Source organism: Lepus europaeus, chromosome 12 (assembly GCF_033115175.1).
Source record: "Lepus europaeus isolate LE1 chromosome 12, mLepTim1.pri, whole genome shotgun sequence".
NCBI classification, from domain to species: Eukaryota; Metazoa; Chordata; class Mammalia; order Lagomorpha; family Leporidae; genus Lepus; species Lepus europaeus.
Genome location: NC_084838.1, coordinates 35,634,406 through 35,657,343, shown reverse-complemented (window position 1 = coordinate 35,657,343; position 22,938 = coordinate 35,634,406). Strand labels below are relative to the sequence as shown.

The window sequence follows — 22,938 nt, the reverse complement described above, 5'->3', positions numbered from 1 at the left end:
CCCCCTGCCCCTGTGCCCGTGAACAGCAGAGCTGAGAAACAGCGCAGTGCCTGGGCAGGAGGGTCTGTGTTGGCAGTGGCCTCCAGCCCCCCTCCTGCCCCTCACGCGTCCCTGTAGTGGTGGGGGCATGCCTGAGTTAAGCATTCTCCCCTGTAGAATGGGGTCTGGGGGAGGGGTACCTGGAGCATGAAGTCCCATCCCCGGGGGTGGGCAGTGGGGGCTGAGCGAGATCAGATCCCAGCCCTGGACGGCAGCAGCCCCTGGGGAAGGGGCGACAGCTGTGGTGCGAGCCAGGAACCCGACACCACGGGTGGGCCCCAGACGCCCTCCAGAAGCTCAGGGGGAGGGTGGGCGGGCTCCCTGGGAGCATGGGTGGCGGCGGTGGCACTGGTGGCAGCAGCAGGCTGACATCCCCTGGTGTCACGTGGGTGTCGGCCTCCCTCACTTGCCTGAGGACGAGGATGGCTGCGACTCCAGCTGGGAGCTGCTCCCCCCATTCCTATGTCCCGGGAGGCCAGGCCTGCCCTCTCCCCTGTGACAGATTCCACGGCCTCTGGGTTTGAGCAGGACCCAAGGCTGTGTGCACTCCTTGGGTCAGGTCAGCGGCCTGGTGAGCCACAGCCAGGCCCAGACCTTCAGCTTTGCAGGTATGGGGACGCCGAGGCCCTACAGCAGGCTCTGAGCGTGGGGGCCTGGTATCACTATCTGTAAGAGGCTACCCAGGTGACTCACAGGTGCAGCCAGGTAGGAACTAGGGGTTCCACGGGGCTGGGTCAAAGGTGAGACACTGCCCTGTCCCCAGGAGGGGACGGCCAGAGCCCAGGGTCTGGAGGGAGAGGAGAGGAAGGAGAGGGGGTAGGAAGAAGGATGGAGAGGGGAGGAGAAAGGGAGGTGTCACTGCCGGCGCAGCCCCGTGCCCGCTGCCTGATCCCATTTTGGTTGCTCTTCTCGATGTGTCTCAAGGCTGTGTTCAGTTCAGCCTTGGCCTTGCAGGCCCCAGGGGATGTTTCCACTGCGCAAAGGCCACTGGGTACCACGGCTGCACGTTACTGCATGCCAGGCACCGGGCATGGTGCCCCTCGTCACCTAGTGCCGGGCCCGTATCCAGCCTTCCAGAAGCTGGGACCCACTCATCGCCCCTCTCACCACCACCAGAGGGTGAAAGGGCCTGGGTGGGGGGAGGTGAAGGCCTGCGGGCGTCCATGGGAAGCACCGCGTGGCCATGGAGGAGTGGACCTGTGAGTGCCCCTCACTGGGGCTGTGTGGGCCGCGGTGTGGGGGAGCTGGCCTTGTATGCTGGCCACTCAGGCTCACCCTGCAGCTGGCAGGAGGGTGGCCCAGAGGGCCTGGCACTGTCTGCAGTGGTGGGCGTGGCTCCTGTGCAGCCTGGGGCAGGAGCTGCGAGCAGAAGCCTGGCCTAATCCCACATGGCTTCCCGGAGAGGAGGTTCCCATGGAATAAACCGCCCGCCCCCAGGGAGCAAGTGCAAGCTCTCCTGGCACAGTCGCCCCGGTCACCTGTGCAGCCCTGGCCCTGGCCTCGGAAGCCCCTGTCTGCTGAGGAAGGACCTGGAAGAGCCCAGGTGCCATGAGGAGCCAGCCCCAGCTGCAGCCGTGTCACTCACTGCCTCCCCAACCTGCCAAGCAGCCTGTCTGCAGGGGAGAGCCTGGGGGGGGGGCAGCACGGGGCCAGAGTGGGGGGTCCGAGTGGCCCATGCTCTACCCAGCCCCCACACCATTCCTCCTGGGTCTCCCGGGGGCCCCCAAAAGGGGCTGTGAACACAAAGGACACGGGCGCACGGCTCTGGCCATGGCTCACCCTGCAGATGGCCACCAGGAAGGGAGATACCCCAAACACTCAGGGTGCTTGGTGGACCGGGCTGGCCTCGCAGGGACTGGAACCAGAGATGCCCGGGCCGGAAGGCCAAGTTCCAAAGTCCCAAAGCCAGTGAACTCCTGCCAACTCGGATGCTGTTTTATAGGGGCATAACAGCGCGTCTGCAGGCTGGCGTGCTCTGTGCGGGGACAACGGGGGGCATCCCTGGGGAGCGCCCGTGTACAGGTGACCCAGACAAGGTCCTGATGAGCAGCCCTAGGGCCAGGCTGGCTCCCAGGACGCTGGGGCTCCCAGGTCCCCTGGGCTGAGCGTGGGGCAGACTCTGGGCGGGAGGGCGGCCGTGTCAGGCCTCCCCGTCCCCGTCGTCGTCGATGGCACAGGCCTCGGGCATGGCTCGGGCACAGGATGCCTGCCTCTCCAGGTACTCGGCCTTCAGCTGCTCCAGCTCCCGCAGCTCGGCCTCCAGGCGCTCGCGGTGCGCCGCGCGCTGCTGCTGCAGCTGCTTCATGGGAAAGGGGTTCATGTCGTTGAAGGCGATGCTCATCAGCTTCCTGGGAGGAGGGCGCAGTCAGCCAGGAGCCTGGTGTCCACAGGCCTTCCCACAACCCCCCAGCCCCGGAGCCCAGGGAGCTCAACTTCCAGGGAGAAAACAACGAAAAAGAAGATGATTCCTACTCCACGTGACAGGGACCGAGGCAGGAGGAAGCCCAGGGCTATGGGAGTTTGGAAGGATGGACCCCTCCTAACCCATTAGGGAGAGGTTGGTCAGGGAAGGCTTCCTGGAGGAGGTGACACCTGAGCTGCATGCTAATGAACACAAGTTGAGCAGACAGAGAAGGTGGTGGTGGTGGTGGAAGTGAGGGCGGGGGATGGGGGGTGGAGGAGCGGTTCTAAGTAGAAGAAACCGCAAGGGCAAAGCCCCAGCTAGGGGGCTGTCCTGGAGACCCAAATAGTTGTATCTCCCAGGGTCACAGGCTGTGGGTGGTCATGGAGGGGCAGGTAGGCAAGGGGTGAAACTGCACGGAGGCCCTGAACGCCATGCTCGGGGCAGGCAGGTCACTAGGGCAGCGCGAGTCCCTGGTGACTTCCGCGCTGTGGTGGGAGGGTCAGCGTCACTACCCAGTCCCCCCACCCTGGAGCCAAGCCCGCCCAGCTCCTGCCCTGGGTGCGGGTGCGGAGAGTGGTGTCTCACCGGCCGTCACAGATGGTCTTGGTGAAGAGGCGCAGGTACTGGTAGATCTCAAGGCCGTCCTGCAGCCTCAGGATCTGCTTCTCGTTGTACTTGAAAATGGCCAGGGCGTAGCGGAACACCACCTGGCAGGGCGGGGCCGGGCGGCTAAGCGGCGGGGACACAGCCCCCGGCGGGCTGGAGACCCCGAGAAAGAACACAGCCTGAAATCCGGGGATCTGGACCGCGTCCTGGCTCCACTCTGACTTGCCCCACGACACTGGACACGGTACTGTCCCTGCTAGGCCTCAAGGGGCCCACCCGTGTCTTCACGCGGGGCTTAGGCAGGGGTCCCACAAAACGGCACATAGAGTGCTTTGTAAACAGTCATGAGGGCTGGAGGGGTGGCCTAGGGTCTCTCAGTAGGTCCAGGGCGGGACCAGACCCCAGCTCTGGACTTCCAATCTGGGGCTTGGTGCAGGCAGGAGAAAGGGAAGGAAGGGCCCAGTGTCTGGGGAGGGCGGGGGGCAATGGTGGGGAAGGGACCCCCACTCCCCCAACAGGACGCACCTGCAGGGGCAGCCTCAGTGCCCCCTCGCGCACGTGCAGGGTGCACAGTGCACAAAGTCGTGCTCCACAGCCCAGCCAGGTGGCACCGGCTTCGCACTCCTCTGGGCCAGGAGGCAGGCCCAGGAGGTCAAGGGGCTCAGGGCCCCGGACCGCAGCCCCAGCAGCACCCACCTTGGTGCCCTCGTACAGGAAGGCGTCCCAGACCCGCAGCAGGATGTCGCTGATGAGGCTGTCTGCGAACACCACGAGGAACCAGTTGAAGGTGATGAGGGACAGGTCCACCTGCTGCTGCCCCAGGTGGGCCATCAGCCTGGGCAGCTTCTCCGAGAGCAGGTCCCGCAGCACCCGCTGGTCCACCTGGAAGCAGGCAAGAGGGCCTGGCACCTGCAGCCCCTTCCCATCCAGCCAGCCAAGGCTCAGCCGCAGGGCCGCTGAGTGGGGCCTGGAGGCCCTGTGCACAGGCTGGCTGTGAGACAGGCACGGTGGCACTGCCTCTGCTGCTCCCGTGTTCCTGACACAGGCCTGGCGCTACAGCACCTCAGGGCACACAGGTGTGCAGGGGCTGGGTGGAGCCTCCCGGCAGCTTAGAGACATCGGTCTCGCGCACAAAGAGCAAACAGAGGAGCTTGGGCTCTGGGTCTGAATTGGCTCCCGTGGCTGCTCCTCTGCACCCATACCGGGCCTGACATGCAGGATGCACGCGGGATGCTGGGCTGAGGTCAATCCTGGGAGAGGAGAAGGCTGCCGCCTCTCCGTGTGGCCACAGCCAGTCCCCATCCTTACTCCACTGGCTCCGAGATGTGGCCCTTTGGTGCTCCTCCTACAGCTGTGCTGACCCCGGCCCGAGGCCTGCTGGCCGTGCAGCCCTCCTACCCGGGAACACCCTCGTCTGGGCTTTGGCGTGGCCCTGTGGCAAACACCCAGAGCCCTGGGGCGGCCACGGCGCTCATGGGTCCAGGGCAAACCCCAGGGCGGTCACCCGCTGGAAGGCACACTGAGCAGACGGAGTGAGTTACGGATAGGCTGACACGAGCTCCAAGACTGACTTGGCGGTGTGCGGGGTACACACGGGACGGCGCCAGTCTCCCTGGGTGGGTCACTACTGAAGGCGTGCGATGGACACCTGGAGCTCCCCTAGCCTGCTTCCTCCACATTCTGAACGTGGACAATTTTTCATCATAGCAAATGAAAACAGAAGTGCCCAGCCCCGGGGCCAGAGTCGTGGCAGAGGTTAAGCCACTGCCTGTGCCATTGGCACCCCACGGGAGCACCGGCTGGGAGGTGGGGCTGCCCCTCCCTCACTAGTCGCTTGCTGTGAGCTTTGATTTCTCTCCTCAGCACCACAGCTCAGCCTCCTCCGTCTCCTGCCCTCCCCAGCCAGCGGGGACCCCCAGTGTCAGGTGAAGAAGGACAGGTGGAGACAAGGAGGGGCGGTGGGTGTGAGAGTGGTGCTTTCTGGGAAACCAAAGGTGCCGCCACTGCGAGACCGGGCAGCGTGGGGCGCTGGCGAGCGCGCGGGGACAAGCAGGTGGACATGTTGCTGCAGGGCGGCTCATTCCCACTCAAAGCAGGCAAGCCTGGCACCCTGAGAGAGGCGAGGGCGCGCCTAGACCGTTAGGGCCACCAGGAGGTAATGACACCGGCGCCGGTGCTCCTCCGTGGGAAACGCACTGTGTCCGTCCTTGCTTTCCAGTCTCCCATCCTCCCTGGCCAAGAGCAAGTGACTCCAGGTTTCCCACCCCTCCCCTGCCCAGGGCGCCGGGGCCGTGTCACCGCCGCAGCTGGATAACAAGTCTCCCAGGGGAGGCCCCGGAGGGACAAATGGCGGCCTGAGAGATTCTCACCGATTCACTGGATTAGGAGGACAACGCAGGGGCGCTGCCCCGTGCACCTGCGAACACGCTCCCCGCCCTGCTCACCTGGGACGCCGTCAGCGTCTTGCTGTAGTAATCGGCCGGCATGATGGTCTCCACAATGGCCACGAGGCACCAGAAGGCGCTCTCCTCATCATCCAGGACGAGCAGAGCGATGGCCGCCAGCCTGGGGAGAGGCCGGAATGATCAGAGCCCAGCCAAGAAGCCCAGGGCAGGGGACCCACCCCACCCACAGCCCAGGCCTGCGCTCCTGCACCTGGGCTGGGGCCAGCACCCTCCTGGGGAAGATGACCCAGCGATATGGGGGTCATTTCCCAGCAGGGCCCGTCTGGGGGTCGGTCCTGGCCTTGCTGCTTCCTGGGTGATCCTGCGCGAGTCCCTCGGCCTGTCTGAGCCTCAGCCCTCCTGACGGGAAGCACGGGACAGGCGAACAGACTGCACGACACATTGCACTCCTCCTATCGACACTCACGGGCTTTGGGTTTGCAGGAACACCAGGCTCTCTGGGCCTGGGTTCAGGAACTGCAGAGTCGGGTGAGCAAGATGGACACGCAGAGCCGTGAGGGTCTGCAGGCCAAGGCAGGCCCATAGCACCTCATAGGATGCCGGGCACAGCCCAGAAGCTTTCTCTCCTCTGTCCTCCCCACCCCAGTCAGTGTGGTTTATAGAGTAGAGAAGAAACCCTGGGGAAGGACTGGCTCCTCTGCTTCTCCCGTCCTCCCTAGAAGGTCTCACCCAGGACTTTCAGGGATTACCGGTCTCTCCCACGCTCGGTGAACGCAGGCTCTCCTATTCAAAGATCTCAGAGGCTTCTAGCGCACGCTGCCTTAGGAAAGTCCAAGAGTACTCAGACCGTTCCCTTTTCATGTGACCCACGGAGGCCTGCTGGGATGCGTGTTCTCGGAGCACCCTCTGCACGTGACCCACGGAGGCCTGCTGGGATGCGTGTTCTCGGAGCACCCTCTGCACGTGACCCACGGAGGCCTGCTGGGATGCGTGTTCTCGGAGCACCCCCTGGGGAGGCACGACTGCCGAGGGGCCGTGGCTGCAGATTCTCCATGGCCATCAGAGCACTCACAGGCCGTGTTCTGCCCTGGGGTCTCACTGGACTGGAGTCAGGACTTCTACCTTCTGAGGTCCTGACTCGTAGGAACAGGGCCGATTCCCAAAAGAAAAAGGAAATCGCTTCTCTTTCCCCAGAAGATTGGAAGGAGGTGCTCCCCTCCTGGGAGAAGGAGAAGGAGAATGCTCACGGGTCTCACAGAGACAGGTAGCTCCGCCCTTAGCCCTTCAGAGGCTACCAAGGTCAAGGGGAGCCAATGTGCAGCACACTGGCTACCATTCTCTGTGCCTGTGCCTAGGACAGACATAACTAACCGATGGCAATATTTTGTCTGTGTCCAGGGCAGACATTCTAATTGACCATGACCCTCTTTCCCCCTGACTGGAGGCTGCATTAGAAACTCTCTCCACAGTGCTCCTGGTCATCTCTGGTCTAGACCAACTGCTTATTGCACAGATGGGAAACCAAGACCCAGAAAGAGGACTTGCTCAAAATCATGGTCACTTGGTGCCAGTGTGGAAACCGGACTCAGGAGCGTCCACAGTCCAGCCTGGTGCTCTTTCCAGCTTACTCTGCCCCAGTCCTAAGCCTCAGGATGTCCTCAGTCTAAGACTGGTTAAGTTCCTGCACACAGGAAAGGCCATTTATCTTGGGATGCTGGCATTTGGGCTAACAGTTAAGATGGCTGTGTCCCATATCAAAATGTCTGGGTTTGTTTATTTTATTTGAAAGGCAGGGAGAGGGAGAGGGAGAGGGAGAGAGAAACTTATTGGTTCACTGTTCACTCTTCAAATGCCTGCAATAGCCAGGGCTGGACCAGGCTGAAGCCAGGAGCTGGGAACTCCATCCGGGTCTCTGACATGGATGGCAGGGACTGACATATTTGAGCCATCGTCTGCTACTTTGAGGATGCACGTTAGCAGGAAGCTGGATGGGCAGTGGAGTAGCCGGGACACGGGACCAGGCGCTCTGATGTGGGGACAGGAGTCTCAAATGGCTACTTAAGCTGCTGAGGCAAATGCCTGCCCCAAAGTGCCAGGTTTAAGACATGGCTCCTAGCCGGCGCCGTGGCTCACTAGGCTAATCCTCTGCCTTGCGGCGCCGGCACACTGGGTTCTAGTCCTGGTCGGGGCACCGATCCTGTCCCGGTTGCCCCTCTTCCAGGCCAGCTCTCTGCTGTGGCCAGGGAGTGCAGTGGAGGATGGCCCAAGTCCTTGGGCCCTGCACCCCATGGGAGACCAGGAGAAGCACCTGGCTCCTGCCATCGGATCAGCGCGGTGCGCTGGCCACAGCGCGCCTACCGCGGCGGCCATTGGAGGGTAAACCAACGGCAAAAGGAAGACCTTTCTCTCTCTCTCTCACTGTCCACTCTGCCTGTCAAATAAATAAATAAATAAATAAGACATGGCTCCTGACTCCAGCTTCCACTAACGCACCAGGGAGGCGCACCTGAACGACGACGGCTCAAGTACTTGGATCCCTGTCACTCACGTGGGAGACCTGAATTGAGTTCCTGGCTCCTGGCTTTAGCCTGGTCCAGTCCTGGCTGCTGCAAGCATTTTGGGACTGAACTACCAGAGGGAGTGCCTGTGTGCTCTCTCTTTTTTATCTCTCAAATAAATAAATACAATTTTTTAAAAGTGTCATTTGTCTTAAGCTGGTGCCCACTAGGGCCTACTAACTTCCCAGTGTCTTAAGCCAGTGCCCACTAGGGCCTACTAACTCCCCAGGGCTCCTGCTGGAGCCTCCGTAAGGCACTTGGGGCCCGACCAGGCCTGCAATGGAGGGAGTGTGTGGATGGGGGAAGGACAAACTCTTGCTAAGCAGCTCACTTAGTTCCACAGGGAAAGGATTTTAAACAGTTTGCTCTAAATTAGCATTAGAGGGGCCGGTGCTGTGGTGTAACAGGTAAAAGCCACTGCACTGCCTGCGATGCTGGCATCCCATGGAAGCACCGGCTCGAGACCCGGCTGCTCCACTTCCCATCCAGCTCTCTGCTATGGCCTGGGAAAGCAGCAGAAGATACCCCAAGCCCTTGGGCCCCTGCACAGGTGTGGGAGATCCAGAAGCAGCTCCTGGTTCCTAGCTTTGGCCTGGCCCAGCCTCAGCCATTGCTGCCATTTGAGGGAGTGAACCAGTAGATGAAATTCTCTGTCTCTCCCTGTGACTATGCTTTTCAAATAAACAAATCTGTAAAAAACATTAGCATTAGAGCATCACCATGATATGTGTCACTGTCTAAACAAGGTTGGATTTGTTGCTGTAGAAGCATCTGAGATTCCACATATGCAGTTCTACTGGCCACCACTAGATGGCAGCCCAGACAAGCATAGGCACTTGCAGGCTTGGGCGTGAGACCCTTTAGGAAGAATGCAGGACACTCTGCCCTTTGGAACAGGCTGGCTCTCTCTACTACAGGTGACTTGTATTTAAAGCAATAAAACAGGTGTTTGCATAAATGCCAATGATCTGTGCTTGAGGGGAAAACATAAGCCACAACACTCAGAGATCTTAGCAAACACGCCCTGGGAGCCTTTCTCCACTCTGGGTCTCTGTTCCTTTATGGCCTGCTGCAGCCTGCGAGTCGCCTCTGCACACAGGCAGGGAGCGGAGTCTGTCCTGCCCTGGGCCTCAGCTCCAGGCGCCTCCTGCTCTAGCTCTGTGCCCTGCCCCTGCAGCACAGAGTGACCTCCTGAGTCTACAGCCCGTACACCGCTAGTCCCCCAAGAGGTCACAGCAGATCAGCAAACAAGGTTCTGGGTGGCTTCAGCATACCCCCTGCCACAGCTTCCATCCCGAGTGTAGGAAGGACCGGACTGGGGGGGGGAGGGTTGGAGTCCAAGGTTAGTGGCCAGCCCAGCCTCCATGCATGGTGGGCCCCTGGCCGGGCGCCTCAGCCTCCCGGACTCTGTCTCTCCCGGACACAGGGTGTCGGTGAGGATTAAATGACATCAGCTGTGTCCAGCGCCTGGCGTGCAGGAGGCCCTCAGCAGGTTCTCCTTCCTGCTCGAGCTCTGCATGGAACGTGCAAGCTGCTGCTCCGAGCCATCGGCAGCGGCCAGCTCCCTGCGCAGCTGTTCACGTGTCCCTCGTGGGTCTGGGTGTGTTCAGGTGAGCAGCGCGCAGGCAGCTCCCTGGCTCTGAAGGAGCAGGGTGTGTCCACAGGCAGCACCCGGGCAGCACCATGCGCTCACCACGGAAGCCCGGGAGCGCTGCTGGAGGTCAACGCGGAATTCCCCTCAGTGTACAAACAGATGCTCCAGTTCACCCCATGTTAGGCTGGAACTAGAGTATCCACCACATCTGCCCTTGGGAATCAGATGTGAGTGAGGACACCCCTAAATGTTTCTGTTAAATGTCACACCACCTCTTCTGAAAAAAAACAAAAAACAGAACGGGGGCAGGCGTAGCAGGTAAAGCTGCCGCCCATGATGCTAGCACCCCCTGTGGGTGCCGGTTCAAGTCCTGGCTGCTCCACTTCCAATCCAGCTTTCTGGTAATGACCTCGGAAAAGCAGCAGAAGATGGTCCAAGAGCTTGGGCCCCTGCCACCCATGTAAGAGACGAGGAAGAAGCTCCTGGCTTCGGCCTGGCCCAGCCCCAGCCATTGCAGCTATCTGGGGAGTGAACCAGCAGATGGAAGACCTCTCTCTAACACCTTCAAATAAATAAACAAATCTTTAAAAAAAAAACCAAACCCCAAACCCAACAGGATGGCTTGTGTACATCCGGCTCAAGGATAGGCGTGTTTATATTGAGTCAAAACTTCGCTTGAGAAACACCTGAGAGCACGTAGCTTCTGCTGAAATCATGGCGCAGGGGGTTAAATTGCCACATGCAACGTCCGTATCCCATACTGGAGGGCTGACTCGGATCCTGGCTCCTGCGCACGCACAGTGCACAGGTGTGCTCGTGCTCACGCGTCCTGGGAGGCACCGGATGAGGGCTGAAGCACCTGGGCCTCTGCCACACATGGCGGGGACACAGGTGGGGCTCCTGGCTCCTGGCTTCGACTTGGCCCTGCCCAGGCTCTTGTGGCCATTTGGGGAGTGAACCAGTGAGTGGGAGATTCCTCTCTCTCTCTCTCTCTCTCTCTCACTCTGTCTTTTAAGTAGATTAAGATAAATTTAAAAATAAACATTAGAAAAAAGGGAGGAACTCACTGGGGCATTCATGAGAGCCCCCATGGCCTCGCAGAGGGCAGCCCCACGTACTGGGGGACCCCACCCTCCGCCCCTGATTGGACCACAGGTGGCATTACCCCAGAACTAATTCAGACTGCATCTGCTGGGAATTTAGGAGCGGGAAGCGCACGAGGGTGGGGTGGGGACACTCACAAGAGGCCCCAGACCCAGGCCTTGGTCTCCCCATCCTGACAGCCTCGATGGACCCTAACTGCACCGAATGAGAGGGCAGAGGGAAGGAAGCAGACGTGTGGAGGAGGGCGCGGCCAGACCCCTGGGCTGCAGGGCACCCGGTGGGGGGGGGGGGGGCACTAGTTCTCAGCTCCATGTTTCTCTCCTGGCTTCTGGGAGCTGCCCCTGGAACCTGCACCACTCCCTTTCCTGGGCTCCTGAGTGGCTTCAGGGCGCAGCTCCCTGGCCACAGTCCTGCCTCGGGCCGGCCGGGCCAGCCCCCACGCTGCAGTGGGTCAGCCTCAGGGCTTCCCATGCTCAAAGCTGAGGCACAGGGTGGAGGGGTCGGAGCGCTGGGTTCCCAGTCACCTTTCTCTCTTAAAAAGAGTCTATTTATTTGGAAGACATAGTGTCCGAGAGAGACGGAGAGACAGAAAAAGACAGAGATTTTTTTTTTTTTTTTAAATGAGCTGGGGGTAGAGAGAGCGAGTGAGCTGGGTGGGGCTCCTCCTGCGCCCTGTAACAGACCCTGCTACTTTTTTTTTTTTTTTTGACAGGCAGAGTTACAGACAGTGAGAGAGAGAGAGAGAGAGACAGAGAGAAAGGACTTCCATCCGGTGGTTCACTCCTCAAATGGCTGCAACGGTCAGAGCTATGCCGATCCGAAGCCAGGAACCAGGTGCCCCTTCCTGGTCCCCCATGTGGGTGCAGGAGCCCAAACACCTGGGCCATCCTGCACTGACTGCCCTCCCGGGCTACAGCAGAGAGCTGGACTGGAAGTGGAGCAGCCGGGACTAGAACCGGCACCCATATGGGATGCCAGTGCTGCAGGTGGAGGATTAACCTAGTGCGCCACGGCGCCAGCCCCAACAGAGATCTTCTATCTGCTGGGTCGTTCCCCAGATGGTTGCAATGGCCAGGGCTGCGCCAGGCCTGGAGCCAGGAGGCTGAGACTCCACCTGGGTCTCCCACTTGGGCGACAGCGGCCCAAGCACTTGCATCATCCTCTGCTGCCTTCCCTAGCACATCAGCAAGGAGCTGGATTGGGAGCAGAGCGGCCAGACTCGACCTGGCGCTCTGATATGGGATGCTGGCATCGCAGATGGTGGCTTAACCCCTGAGCCACAAAGCCGGCCCCTCATCTCCACCCTGAATGTGCCTTCCCCCCACCTGTCCCCACCTGTCCACTGGGGACGAAGATTCCTGGGCTCACGGCAGAGGGGTGCTGTGCACGGTCAGAGCTGTGCCCTCACGGGGCTGTGGGGCTCACCTGTTCAGCCCCTGGCAGTAGCCGATGGCGGGGTTCTGCCAGGCAAAGGCCAGCAGCACCCGGCGGAGCCTGTCGGGGAAGCTTGAGGTGGGACAGGTGAAGTGCTTGTTGTTGGGGAAGGTCCGGTTCAGGTCCAGCTCGATCTGGCGGGCCGCAGGGTGATCACAGGCCTGGCCCCGGCGCAGCAGCTCCTGGTAGCGGCCGGGAGCGTGCAGGTGCCGGACGCGGAGGTGGACCAACCACTTCCAGACGCGCGGCCGGTGCTCGCGGGGCACTCCCGCCCGCAGCAGCTGCTTGAGCTCAGCCGAGGGTGCGAGCTCGCCCAGGGCAGCCCAGCGCTCCTGCAGCGGCCGCTCCACTGCCTCCAGGGCCAGCAGGTGGTGGGAGCGCACCTCCAGCACCTGGATCTTGGCCAGCAGCTTCAGGTCTTCCACCTCGTAGTCGGGCACCGTCAGGAAGCCATATTCGTCATACTCACTGCCGGCAGAAGCGCGCGTTAGCAAGGCCCCGTGGAGGCCTTCCCTGGGGAGGGGGCAGTGGGGAGTGGGATGGGCTCTGGGCAGGTCACTTCAGTGGTCCCAACCTCAGTCTGCTCATCTGTATAATGGGTAGGGCGAACCCCAGGAGCACTGCCTGGAGCCTGGGCACTGCCTGGTACCTGGTTAATGCTGAGATAAGCACCTGCCTTAGGCCAGGGGAGGTTCTTCTAACACAGAACACTGCTGGTCAAGGCCAGCAGGCCAGGGAATGGATGGAGGACAGACAGAGCCACAGCAGCAGAGCCAGGCGAGCCAGGCACACAGCCCGGATGGCCTTTGCCACATTTACTTGCCCTCTACGTGCCCTGCATGTACTACCCCATTTGATCTCAGGGTCCTGCAAAGCTGGGGTCTTGGCTCCCATCGGCTGGAGGCTCAGAGTGGGGCTCAGAGAGGTGAAGGGCTTGTGCCAGGCCTCACAGGGACAAACCTGGGGCTCCTGCTCCTGGGCCTCCCAGCATCCTGTTCCTCTCTATTCCAGCTGCCCTCGGCCAGCGCGCTCAGCGAGGCTGGCTGGGAGGGAGAACGGGCCCTGGAAGATTGCCTCGAGGGGGGACCTTGGCTCATTTTGTCTAAGGGTCAGGGGAAATGGCAGGTGAGTCACGTGGCCCAGCCTGCCCCGCGCGGGGCTCACCTGATGGGGCTCAGCTCCACGCCGTCGGCAGGGGCCTCCCCGGCCTCCCACTGCAGCGCCTCCTGGATGAGCTGCCGCAGCAGCTCCGAGCACTCGCCGGCCTCATCGCCCAGGGCCTCCTGCAGCCTCCGCAGCCCGGCCAGGTACTTGCTCTCCACCTGGCAGTTCCTGGCTTGGAGATAGGCACACTGCAAGAGGGCAGGGCAGGTCACCACGGGCAGGCGTGGGCCACCCCAGAGGCCCGGGCAGAACAGGAAGGGGATGAGCTCCGCATGCGAGCAGGCCTGGGCCCCGGGCTGGAGCTGGGCTTGGCAGGCGGAGAGTGGACGGCGCCCGGCCTGCAGACCCCTCCTGGGGGGCCCGCGGTGAGGTCCTTAACCTCCCTGGACTCAGCTTCTTCAGCCGCAGCACGGGGACGTGCTGAAGCTACTGGGCGGGCCTCAGGACCGTGCGTGTCAGGCCTCTGGGGTGTTTGGAGCAGAGGCAGCACCACTGGGCAGTGCCCGGGGAGGGACACCGCCCTTGCGCCCTCTACCCCCGTCTTGAACTTCTGCATTCCTACTGGTACCAAGTGGGCGGTGCTGGGGCATCAGGGGAGCTCTCCGGGCCTTGCTTGCTGCCTTTGTGACTTGGGGTCATGACCTCTGGGCCACCCTGGCTCCCCCCTCGCCCTGGGGTTGCAGGAAGGGGGGGTCTCCAAGGCCACGGCTGCAGTTCTGCTGCCCCCTGCTCGGGTCACCACGACCACGGAGCACACTGAGGTTGCCATGAGCCTGCTCTCTCCTGGCCCCTCCTCGCTCCCAGCTCCACCCTGAGTCCTGTGGCCGAGCCCCTGCTCAGGGACTTCTGCCTGATTCCCAGCACCCTCCCTGCTTCCAGGCCCCTTTCCTCAAGTAGAACAAACACAGGGGCTGGCACTGTGGCACAGCGGGTAAAGTCACCCCCTTTGGCACTGGCATCCTATATGGGTGCCAGTTCAAGTCCCGGCTGCTCCATTTCCAATCCAGCTCTCTGCTATGGCCTGGGAAAGCAGTAGATGGCTCAAGTGCTTAGGCCCCTGCACCCGCGTGGGAGACCTGGAAGAACTCCTGGCTCCTGGCTTTTGCTGTGCTACTCCCAGACATTGGCAGTCATTTGGGGAGTGAACCAGTGGCCAGAAGATCTGCTTCCCTGTGTCTCTCCTTCTCTGTCACTCTGCCTTTCAAATAAATGAAGTCTTTTTAAAAAATGACTATTCTCTTTCCATGGAAGGCCTCTCTACTGTTCACCTGGATCATGCTAACTCACCTTCAGGCCTCTCCTCAGATGACACCTCCTCCAGGAAGCCTCCCCTGACTTTCCTTCCTTCCCCTCTTTGGGCTCCCAAGAAATCCCACTGCATCTCAGTCCCTAATGCATGCTTAGCTCCCTCACTGTGCCCTCCTTGGGGACAGGGGTCCAGCCTTACAGGTCTGGACGTCCCTACTTGTTAGCTGTGAAAGCCATTGAATGGGCGGCCCTGTCAGCTGCCCTCAAAGCCGGAGAAGAGCCTCATGTGGGTCTCGCTCCTGAGGACTTGGGAGAGTGCGCCTGGGTGGCCAGGAGGCTGGGGGCGGAGGCGGCCAGCGCGGAGCTCACCTTGGTCAGGAGGGCCTTCTGCTTCTCCGCCACACTTCTCCAGATCTTCGTGACCTGGTGGATCTCGGAGTTGAGGAAACGATTCTGGGTCCGGAAAGCTTCCATGTCATCCTGGGGAAGAGAGTCGCGTGTGAACAGCGCCATGCCCCTGGGAGCCACGCCCCCGGAGAGGCGGCCACGGAACAAGGCGGCCCTCCTTCCTACCCTGGCTCCCTGCAGGGCATGGCAGAGCGAGCACCAGGCCTAGTGCTCAAGGCCTGGCTCGGGCTTCCCGGCTGCGAGGCCACGGGCAGGTCCCTGAGCCCGTGGCCCTGTGCTCCCTGGCCGCAGTAATGCGGGCAACAGCGATCAGAGACACACAGCCGGGCTGGAGCGGCCTCCGCTGCAGAGCCGGCACACTTCCCCAGGGGCTGCCGGCGGCGGGGAGGCACCGGTCTTCCCCATTGGCACCGTGCCTGCTTTCCTAGGTTGCTACCCGCGTTTCCCGGGGGCCTGGTGACGCACTGCTCACTGATCCGCTGGGTGGCTTCACCATAACTTAATTCTAATTCTCTTCCTGCCTTTTTAATGGCGCCCTGGCTGTTCCCAAGCAGGGTAAGAGTGGTGTGCCGAGCGCTTCGGGGCCTGCAAGTGCAGGGAGTGACAGGGCTGCTGGCGGGGCCTACCGGGAGTCGGCGAGTGCAGGAAGGCTCCGGCAAGGACAGGAGCTGCGGCCGTGGCTCCCGATCCTGCCGCCACCAAGAAGGACGTCACAGAGGCCACTCAGGCAGGGAGCACGGGCTCACGCCTTGCGCAGCAACGCCAGGGCACTGACGAGTGGGAACCCAAGCCCGCTCTCCCCCACGCAGGAAAACGCATGGGGCTGCAGGCAGGTGCGAGAACGCTGCCGGAGGGCCCTGGAGAGGCCCGGCTGCCCTGGGAAGGAAGCCAAGCGGAGCCTGTGGCCCTGACAGGTCCCACGTGCACCATCACAGGCGGCCCTGGCTCTCCCCGCATGGGGTCCCTCACAGCCCTCTGACTCAGCCGTTGCTGCCCTCGGCCTGGAGGGCTGACACTGGATGGCCTCTCTGTCACCTGCCCTGCGGGGCCCAGGCTGGGGGCCTGAACTCCAGCAGAGCGTGCTGTGGGCTGCGCTCACCTGGCCCAGGCAGTCCCACCTTCCTCCTCCTCTCCGACCGCCCCCTGCCCTCGCGCACACTCCAGGCTCCGTGCCTTGCAGGAATGCCAGCTGCTGTGTGCAGAGCAAGTTGCCACCTGCTTTGCTGCCACATCCCCTGTGTCCTGTCCAGGTGTGGCAGAGGGCATGAGACTGGGGAGAATCCTCGCATTGGGGTACAAGGCCCCATGTCCTGTGAGCATCAGGGTTGTCTGGGGCCACGCCCCACGTCCATGTGGGTCTGCACATCTGGAAAGCTCACGAGCACGCAGCATCATCTGCACGCCACACAGGTGCGGGCTCAGAGGCTCTGTGTGTCTGCCTAGCTCTTTTATCACTCCTAGACACACACGTGTGGGCTCAGAGGCTTAGAGGAGTAAGGGACCTACCCAGGGCCACCCAGCCAGTAAAAGAGCGTGATGGGGCTTAAGTCCACTTGATTCCAAGGCCCTAACCCCTGTACTTCCTGCCAAGGCTCTCTGAGCCCCTCCCTGGCGATCACTTGCGGGACAAACACCAGTCCTCTCCTAAGGCTGACCTTTGAAGTCTCCTGACCATACACAGGCCGTGTGACTTCTGTCCACAGGCAGGATAACAGGCGGTCAGGGGCACGGACACAGGGGTCATGTGGCCCAGAAGTACATATGTGAGGATGCTTCAAAAAGTTCATGGAAAAATGCGGTTGCAAGAGGAACTTAACTTTGGTGCAAACACACACCTATCAGGGGGTTTTCCAAATAGTTCATGGAAAGCATATATTATATATATAAAAAAATCACATGTGACTTAAGGGGTATTTTGCACCAAAATAAACTTGCCCTTTAATTCCATTTTTCCACAAGCTTTTTGAAGTATCCTCAGCCCTCATGTACACGTCAGTACACACACACCCAGCAGAGCAGGGATAAAGAAAATTTAGGGTCACACCAGTCTCTGTGGCTGCCGCTCTCAGGTCAGGCTCAGAAAACCTGTTCCTTACCCCAAGGCCAGACCCGAGTGCACCTCTATTTCCTTCTGGTTCCGTTTGTAATGTAAAATCTTTACTCTACTTGGACTAGAGTTTCAATACACAGTTTGAGTCCAAGGTCTAATTTTCTTTGGTGTTAATGTTAGCTAGCTGTCTCAATACCTTTTATTAAGTAATAACCACCTTTCCCACAATGGATCTGAAATGTCATTCACATACTAAATCCTTTTCAAAAACTCCCGGCCTGGCCACTGAGGCCTGGACAAGTGACTTAATGTCGCTGGGTTTCGTCCCTCCCTCCGTGCAGTGGGGGTGGTAACTCACTGGCACAGGGGCGTGTGGGAGGATGGGAGCAGCTCACGTGCCCGGAGGCTGCGATGGCGCTGGCATCTCCCGCTGGCTTCTCACAACAGCCACGACTACCCAGCTGCTCCCCACCAGTCTCCAAGCCCTCCCAAAGCTGCTCCCCACCGCCTTCAAAGCCTCGGACAAATGCAACAAGTGCCCAGGCAAGGGAGGCAAGGCTGCACCGTCACCACGTGAGCTCCTACCACGTGCCAGGCCCGGTTCCTGCACAGCCACTAGTTTGTTGTAATCTCTCCCACAATGCTGTGGGGCAAGGGATTAAAGTACAAGCTGAGTATGCCTTACTTGAAATGCTTGGGAAATATCTGTTGTTTTTTAAAGTATTTGCATATAAATAAGGGATATCTTGGGGATGGGACTCACCTCTGAACACAAAATTCATGTAAGGTGCCTATGCTCCTAATACACACAGTGGAAGGTAATTTTGTTTACTGCACCTGTTTTGACTGTGACCTGTCACCTGAGGTCAGGTGTGGGATTTCCCACCTGTGGCATCACTGTCAGTGTTCCTAAGATTTTTGGATCTGGGGGTAATCTGGAGTTCAGATTTTCATTTCCGGGATGCTCAGCTACAATCCCCGCATGGCCGATAAGGAAATGGGCACAGAGAAGGTAAGTACCCCTCAGCTGGGCAGCTGGCTGGGAGAACCCAGACCCAGCCCCACCGCCTGGGCTCAGCCAGCACGGAGAGCAACCAGGACCGAGTCCAGTGCTCCTGACCATTCCAGCACACGGCTCGCTCCTGCCTGTGTCACCTTCCCTTATCCCAGCCACAGGGCCCTCCCAGGCTTCGGACATCAGACTGTTGTCATGCAAGGAACCCTGGCCCAGCCCAGACAGGGAGGCTGGTGTGAGGGCCCTGACATCTGGGCAGCACCTTCCCATTCAGCTCGGTGCCCTACCTTGAGTGTCCTTCTTGGCTCAGAACTGTAGGGAGGAAAAAGAGAGACCTCAGAGAAGAGAAAGGCACATGACAGTCACCAGCAGAGCGAAGCAGGAGGCATGAGTGGCAAAGGGGACGGGGAAGAGGGGCGCCTGCCTGCCTGCAGGGACAGGGGATTCTCCCTGGGAAATGGCCGTGGACTTGGCCCTCATGTTCGGGCCCAGAGGCTGTGAACTGGGTGAGGGGAGAACCCCTCCTCCTTGCAGCCCTGTTGCTCCTGCTGCACGACCCTGGCCCGGCTCCTCCCCTTCTCCGGGGCTCCGCTGTCCCTAGCTCAGTCGGACTCCTGCCAGCTGGGACATTCAAGAGGTTGCTGCTCCAGTTCTCATAACGGCACTCTGCTTAGTAAGGGGGCATTTTCCCTAAAGCTGGGGGTCTCGACCCCAGGGCAAGCAGGACGTGTGACCACTCCCTGCCCCCTTCTCGAAGCTAAGAAAGAAGGGACACCTAGCACGGGCACTCCCTAGAAGGAATGACAGTGGGTTCAGGTGGCTCACGCACCCTCGGCGCTGACGGGACGGTGCTGCACGTGGGACATTAAGGACTCACGCACGCCGGCTGCGAGGTGAGCACAGTGTAACGGTCACCCCCCATGCAGGCTAAAGCTCCCAGATGCTCGGGTGGGTCTGGAGCAGAGGATCCCAGCAGGACGGGGGAGGGGAGGGAGGCTGAGCCGGGGCTGCAGCACGTGATAGGAGAGCCATCTGCGGGCCGCTGTCTGCACAGCTGTGCCAGCGCCTTCTCTAACAATCCAGTTGCACCTGCCTTGGAAAAGTCGGCATCTCAGACCACAGAGGGGAAGTGACCCAGTGACCCAGTTATGTGGGTTTTCACTTTTGCTCAGAGAGAAGGGGATCTGAGTTTCATGTTCTCTTCCTCTCTCCCCCTAACAAGCCCGGGTGAGGCAGGAACAGTGGGCTGCACCACCCAGACATGAGCTAACTTGCGAGTAAGTGGCACAGCCAGGATTCGAACCCAGGAATCTGTGACTTCAAAGTCGGGTGGGGGCCTCTGTGCCCCTGGTGCTCTCAGAAGCCTCCTCATTTCTTTTCTTTCTCTCCCCTTCTCCCCAGGGCAGCTCCTTGATACTGCAACGTGGGAGTTCCCAAGGCCTGGTGCACACAAGTGCATGTGTGGCTGTGAGCAGCAGGGTCCAGGGCAGGACGGCTCCTGGTCACCTGGCTGCCTGCAGGGACCGTGGGGACTGGGAGGGCCGGTCCCTAGCCTCGGGCCTCTTGATGCTTAGGCCTCAACCCGCACAGAGGGGGCTGTAGCCACCAGCAGGCATCACAGCTCAAGTACAGTTACTGCCCTCGGTGCCATGACTGGTGCCTGCGCGTCGGGGCAGCCCCGGGAGAGAGACAGGGATGGAGAAGCAGAAGGAGGCCGAGGCAGGGATGGCAGGAGCTAGAAGAGGCAGACAAGCTGGGAGGCAGTCAGTGGATGTGGGCTCCAGGGCGATTCCTACGCCCCTGCCTCTTCTGCACGTGACCTGGGCAGGCACCTCCCCTGCTCAGCCTCTGTACAGTAGGGAACAGATGTGGCTGCCTCTCAGGGCGGGCACGAGGGATAATCGATCTGATGCAGGTAAAGCACCGAGGATGGTGCCTGGCACCCAGTCAGCGTTCCATGAAGTCCACCCATGGGAGCGGCAAGCGTTGCTATTATCGTGAGCGAGCTGTGACTGGCCACAGTCCCCTGCACAGTGTGCAAGACCGCTGCGGGAGGGCTCCCGGGGCACAGTGTGGCACTAAAGGAGGCTGAGCAGGGCCCGGCACTGTGGCGCAGCAGGTTAAGCCACAGCCTGCAATTCCAGTTCCAGTTCCGGCTGCTCCACTCCTGACCCGGCTCCCTGCTAATGCGCCTGAGAAAGCAGTGGAGGGTGGCCCAAGCAGTTGGCCCTGCACCCACGTGGGCACTGCCGTCTTTTAGGTGATCATCCTGGGGCACCGTCACTTCGCAGCTGCTCGGGACCCTCTGGTGAAGAAAGGGAGGCAGCGTGGAGCAGTTTCCCCACCAGCACCTGTTTGCACCAGGAATACTCCAGGATGAAGGGTTAGCCCCACTCCACAGGGAAAGGCCTTGGGGTCAAGGGAGAGGACCAGCAGGTCCTGGAGGGGCAGGGTCCCTACCTTCATGTGCTCCAGCCTCTCCTGATGGCTCAGGAAGTCCCTGTCAGCAGCCTCGGGGGGCTGGTCCGGCAGGTGTGTGAAGTCCTGGGTGACCTTCTCAGAGAGCTTGTAGATGACCTGCTGCTTGGCCTGGTTCTTGTCCATGAGCAGCTGCACGTGCAGCTGTAGCTCCTGCACCTGCTGCTCCCGCAGCTGAGCCGTGTGCACCAGGCTCTCCCGCTCCTGCTCCAGGGCCTCTACCCGCCTGCCCAGCTCGGCGATCTGCCGCACTTTGTGCCGCACCAGCTCCAGGCGGTCCTTGTCCTCGGTGGCCGCCAGGTACGCGCTGGACGCCCTCTTCTCCTGCTGGGCCGCCTCCAGCGCCTTGTGCAGGATCCTCACCAGCTCCTGGCCAGGGGAAGAGAAGCATCCGGTGAGCTGCGGAAGGCCTGTGTAGTGCCAGAGTGGGGCACAAGGAGCCGCCACTGAGAGCCTAGCAGCAGCCCTGGGGCACCTGTCACACCTATCAAACCGGCCACACGGTTCCCCAGCTGAAAACACCATTTCCCACCAAGTCACAGCCAGGTGTGGCCACGCGATGACTCAGCGCTGCTGGGAGATGAGAAGTGACGTGGGCAGCGTCTGGGTCATACCCAGTTCAGAAACGACAGACCTCAGTTCAGTCCTCGGAAGCAGACTGGCTCCTCGTACCTTCTGGCCTTTAACCTGCCCGGGGCTCGGGCCTGTCCTGTCTCAGGGCAGCAATGAGAATGCATCCAGGGCCAGGATGAGAGCATGAGGGGCCAGGAGGCCCAGCTCCCAGGTCGCACTGCCACGCTCTGTGCCAGCCTCACTTGGAAGAATGTTTTTAGGGGCTGGTGATGTGGCACAGGGGACTAAGCCACCGCCTGCGACACCAGCAACCCGTATCAGAGCACTGGTTCTAGCGTTGGCTGCTCTGCTTCTAACCCAGCTCCCTGCTAACGCACCGGGGAAAGCAGTGGAAGATGCCTCTGCCACTCACATGGGAGACCCGGGAAGCTCCTGGTCCTGGCTTCACCCTGGTCCAGTTCTGGTCATTGTGGCCATTTGGGGAGTGAACCAATACATGGAAGATTGCTGTCTCCTCTTCCTACCCCCGCGTCCCCCACTGCTATTTTTGCTTTTCAAATAAATAAATAAATCTTTTTTTAAAAAGCATGTGCTGTGTTTTCCTTGAGACACAACAGCTGCACTCAAACCAAAGTCTTTAAGTAAGCAGATTGGCTGAATAGGGCTCTTTGCTAGGAACAAGCCCGTTCGGGAGAGCTGCCAGAAATCTTGGCTTTCTTCCTGAAGCCGACATTAAGGTCACATTAACCTGCGGCTCCTGACACCTGTAAGTGACCGTCCCTGCTCTGCTTGCCTCTTTCCCACCCACGACACCCATCCGCGCATAGACCTTCACCAAGCACCCACTCGGTGCCAAGTGCTGGAGCGGGCAGTGGGGCCGGGCAAGGCCCCCAGCAGATGGGGTGGGAGGGCAGTGAGTCACACAGCTCAAGGTTTTACTGCAAGAGGATGGGCCCGGGTGACTGTAGAAAGGCAGTGCCAGGAAGGACAAGGAGGACTGGGGCGGGGGGTGGGAGGTCAAGCAGCAGGCAGGGGAGGAGGGGAGAAGCCTTCCCTGTGGCCGAGCCAACAGCCCCAGTACAGGCCTGCAGGTGAGTTCCTGGGTGTGGTAGGAAGGTGGAAGGTGCCTGCGGATCAAGCTTGAATGTCTGGAATGTTCAGAAGGAAGCAGGGTTTCCCAGGCTCTGCCGGGAGAGATCAACATTCCTGCGGCTGCAGGGTGACCTGGCAGCCTAGCCCACGTTCTGGTCCAGCTGAGATCTGCAGTTTACCTTGGGCCGCTGCCCAGTGGAACAGCCACAGACGACACGGTGCAGGCTTGCCCAGCCTCCGAGTCAACACCACAGCCCGGCTGTGCTCTCCTGCCCACATCGGGCTGTCGGGACCAAAACCGACACCAGTCAGAGGGGAGCTTGGGGGACAGGCACGTGGGGACAGGGAGGCAGCTTTGACAGGAGGTGCAAGACAGGGACTGGGAACGGAGCCCAGACTCAGAACGCCGGGAGTTCACGGATCGTGCGGTGGAATGTTTTCTACTTCTTTAAAGAATGTAAATAACCCAGGTTCGTAACAGGTGGAAACCTGGGAGTCTGCTGAGGGATGAACGGATGACCGAGATGCACACGATGCAGTATCCTTTAGCCTAAAAGAGAGGGCCTTGTAGACACTCGCTAGCACCTGGATGAGCCTGGGGACAGTACCGGAAGGGAAAACGTTACTGTGGGAGGCGCCGAGAGCAGCTGAGTTGAGACAGAATGGAAGGTGGTCGGATGCCACCACAGCTGGGGGAGGGGAGGAGTGGCTGACTCTATCTAATGGGCACAGAGTTTCAGCTTTGCAAGACGAAAACATTCTGGAG

General features: G+C 60.6%; 1 protein-coding gene across 1 annotated transcript in view; it reads right to left on the bottom strand.

Moving 5' to 3' along the window:
* Window positions 1-368: 368 nt before the first annotated feature.
* TBC1D2 (TBC1 domain family member 2) overlaps window positions 369-22,938 on the bottom strand; it is a 49,856-nt gene continuing 27,286 nt past the window's right edge. Inside the window, exons 6-13 of the mRNA XM_062206956.1 lie at window positions 20,490-20,876; window positions 14,926-15,036; window positions 13,309-13,496; window positions 12,136-12,612; window positions 5,494-5,614; window positions 3,746-3,931; window positions 3,029-3,150; window positions 369-2,387 (exon numbers count right to left, since the gene is read on the bottom strand). Coding sequence (XP_062062940.1) covers window positions 2,180-2,387; window positions 3,029-3,150; window positions 3,746-3,931; window positions 5,494-5,614; window positions 12,136-12,612; window positions 13,309-13,496; window positions 14,926-15,036; window positions 20,490-20,876 — 1,800 coding nt within the window. The 3' untranslated portion in view covers window positions 369-2,179. The remainder of the gene's footprint in view (window positions 2,388-3,028; window positions 3,151-3,745; window positions 3,932-5,493; window positions 5,615-12,135; window positions 12,613-13,308; window positions 13,497-14,925; window positions 15,037-20,489; window positions 20,877-22,938) is intronic.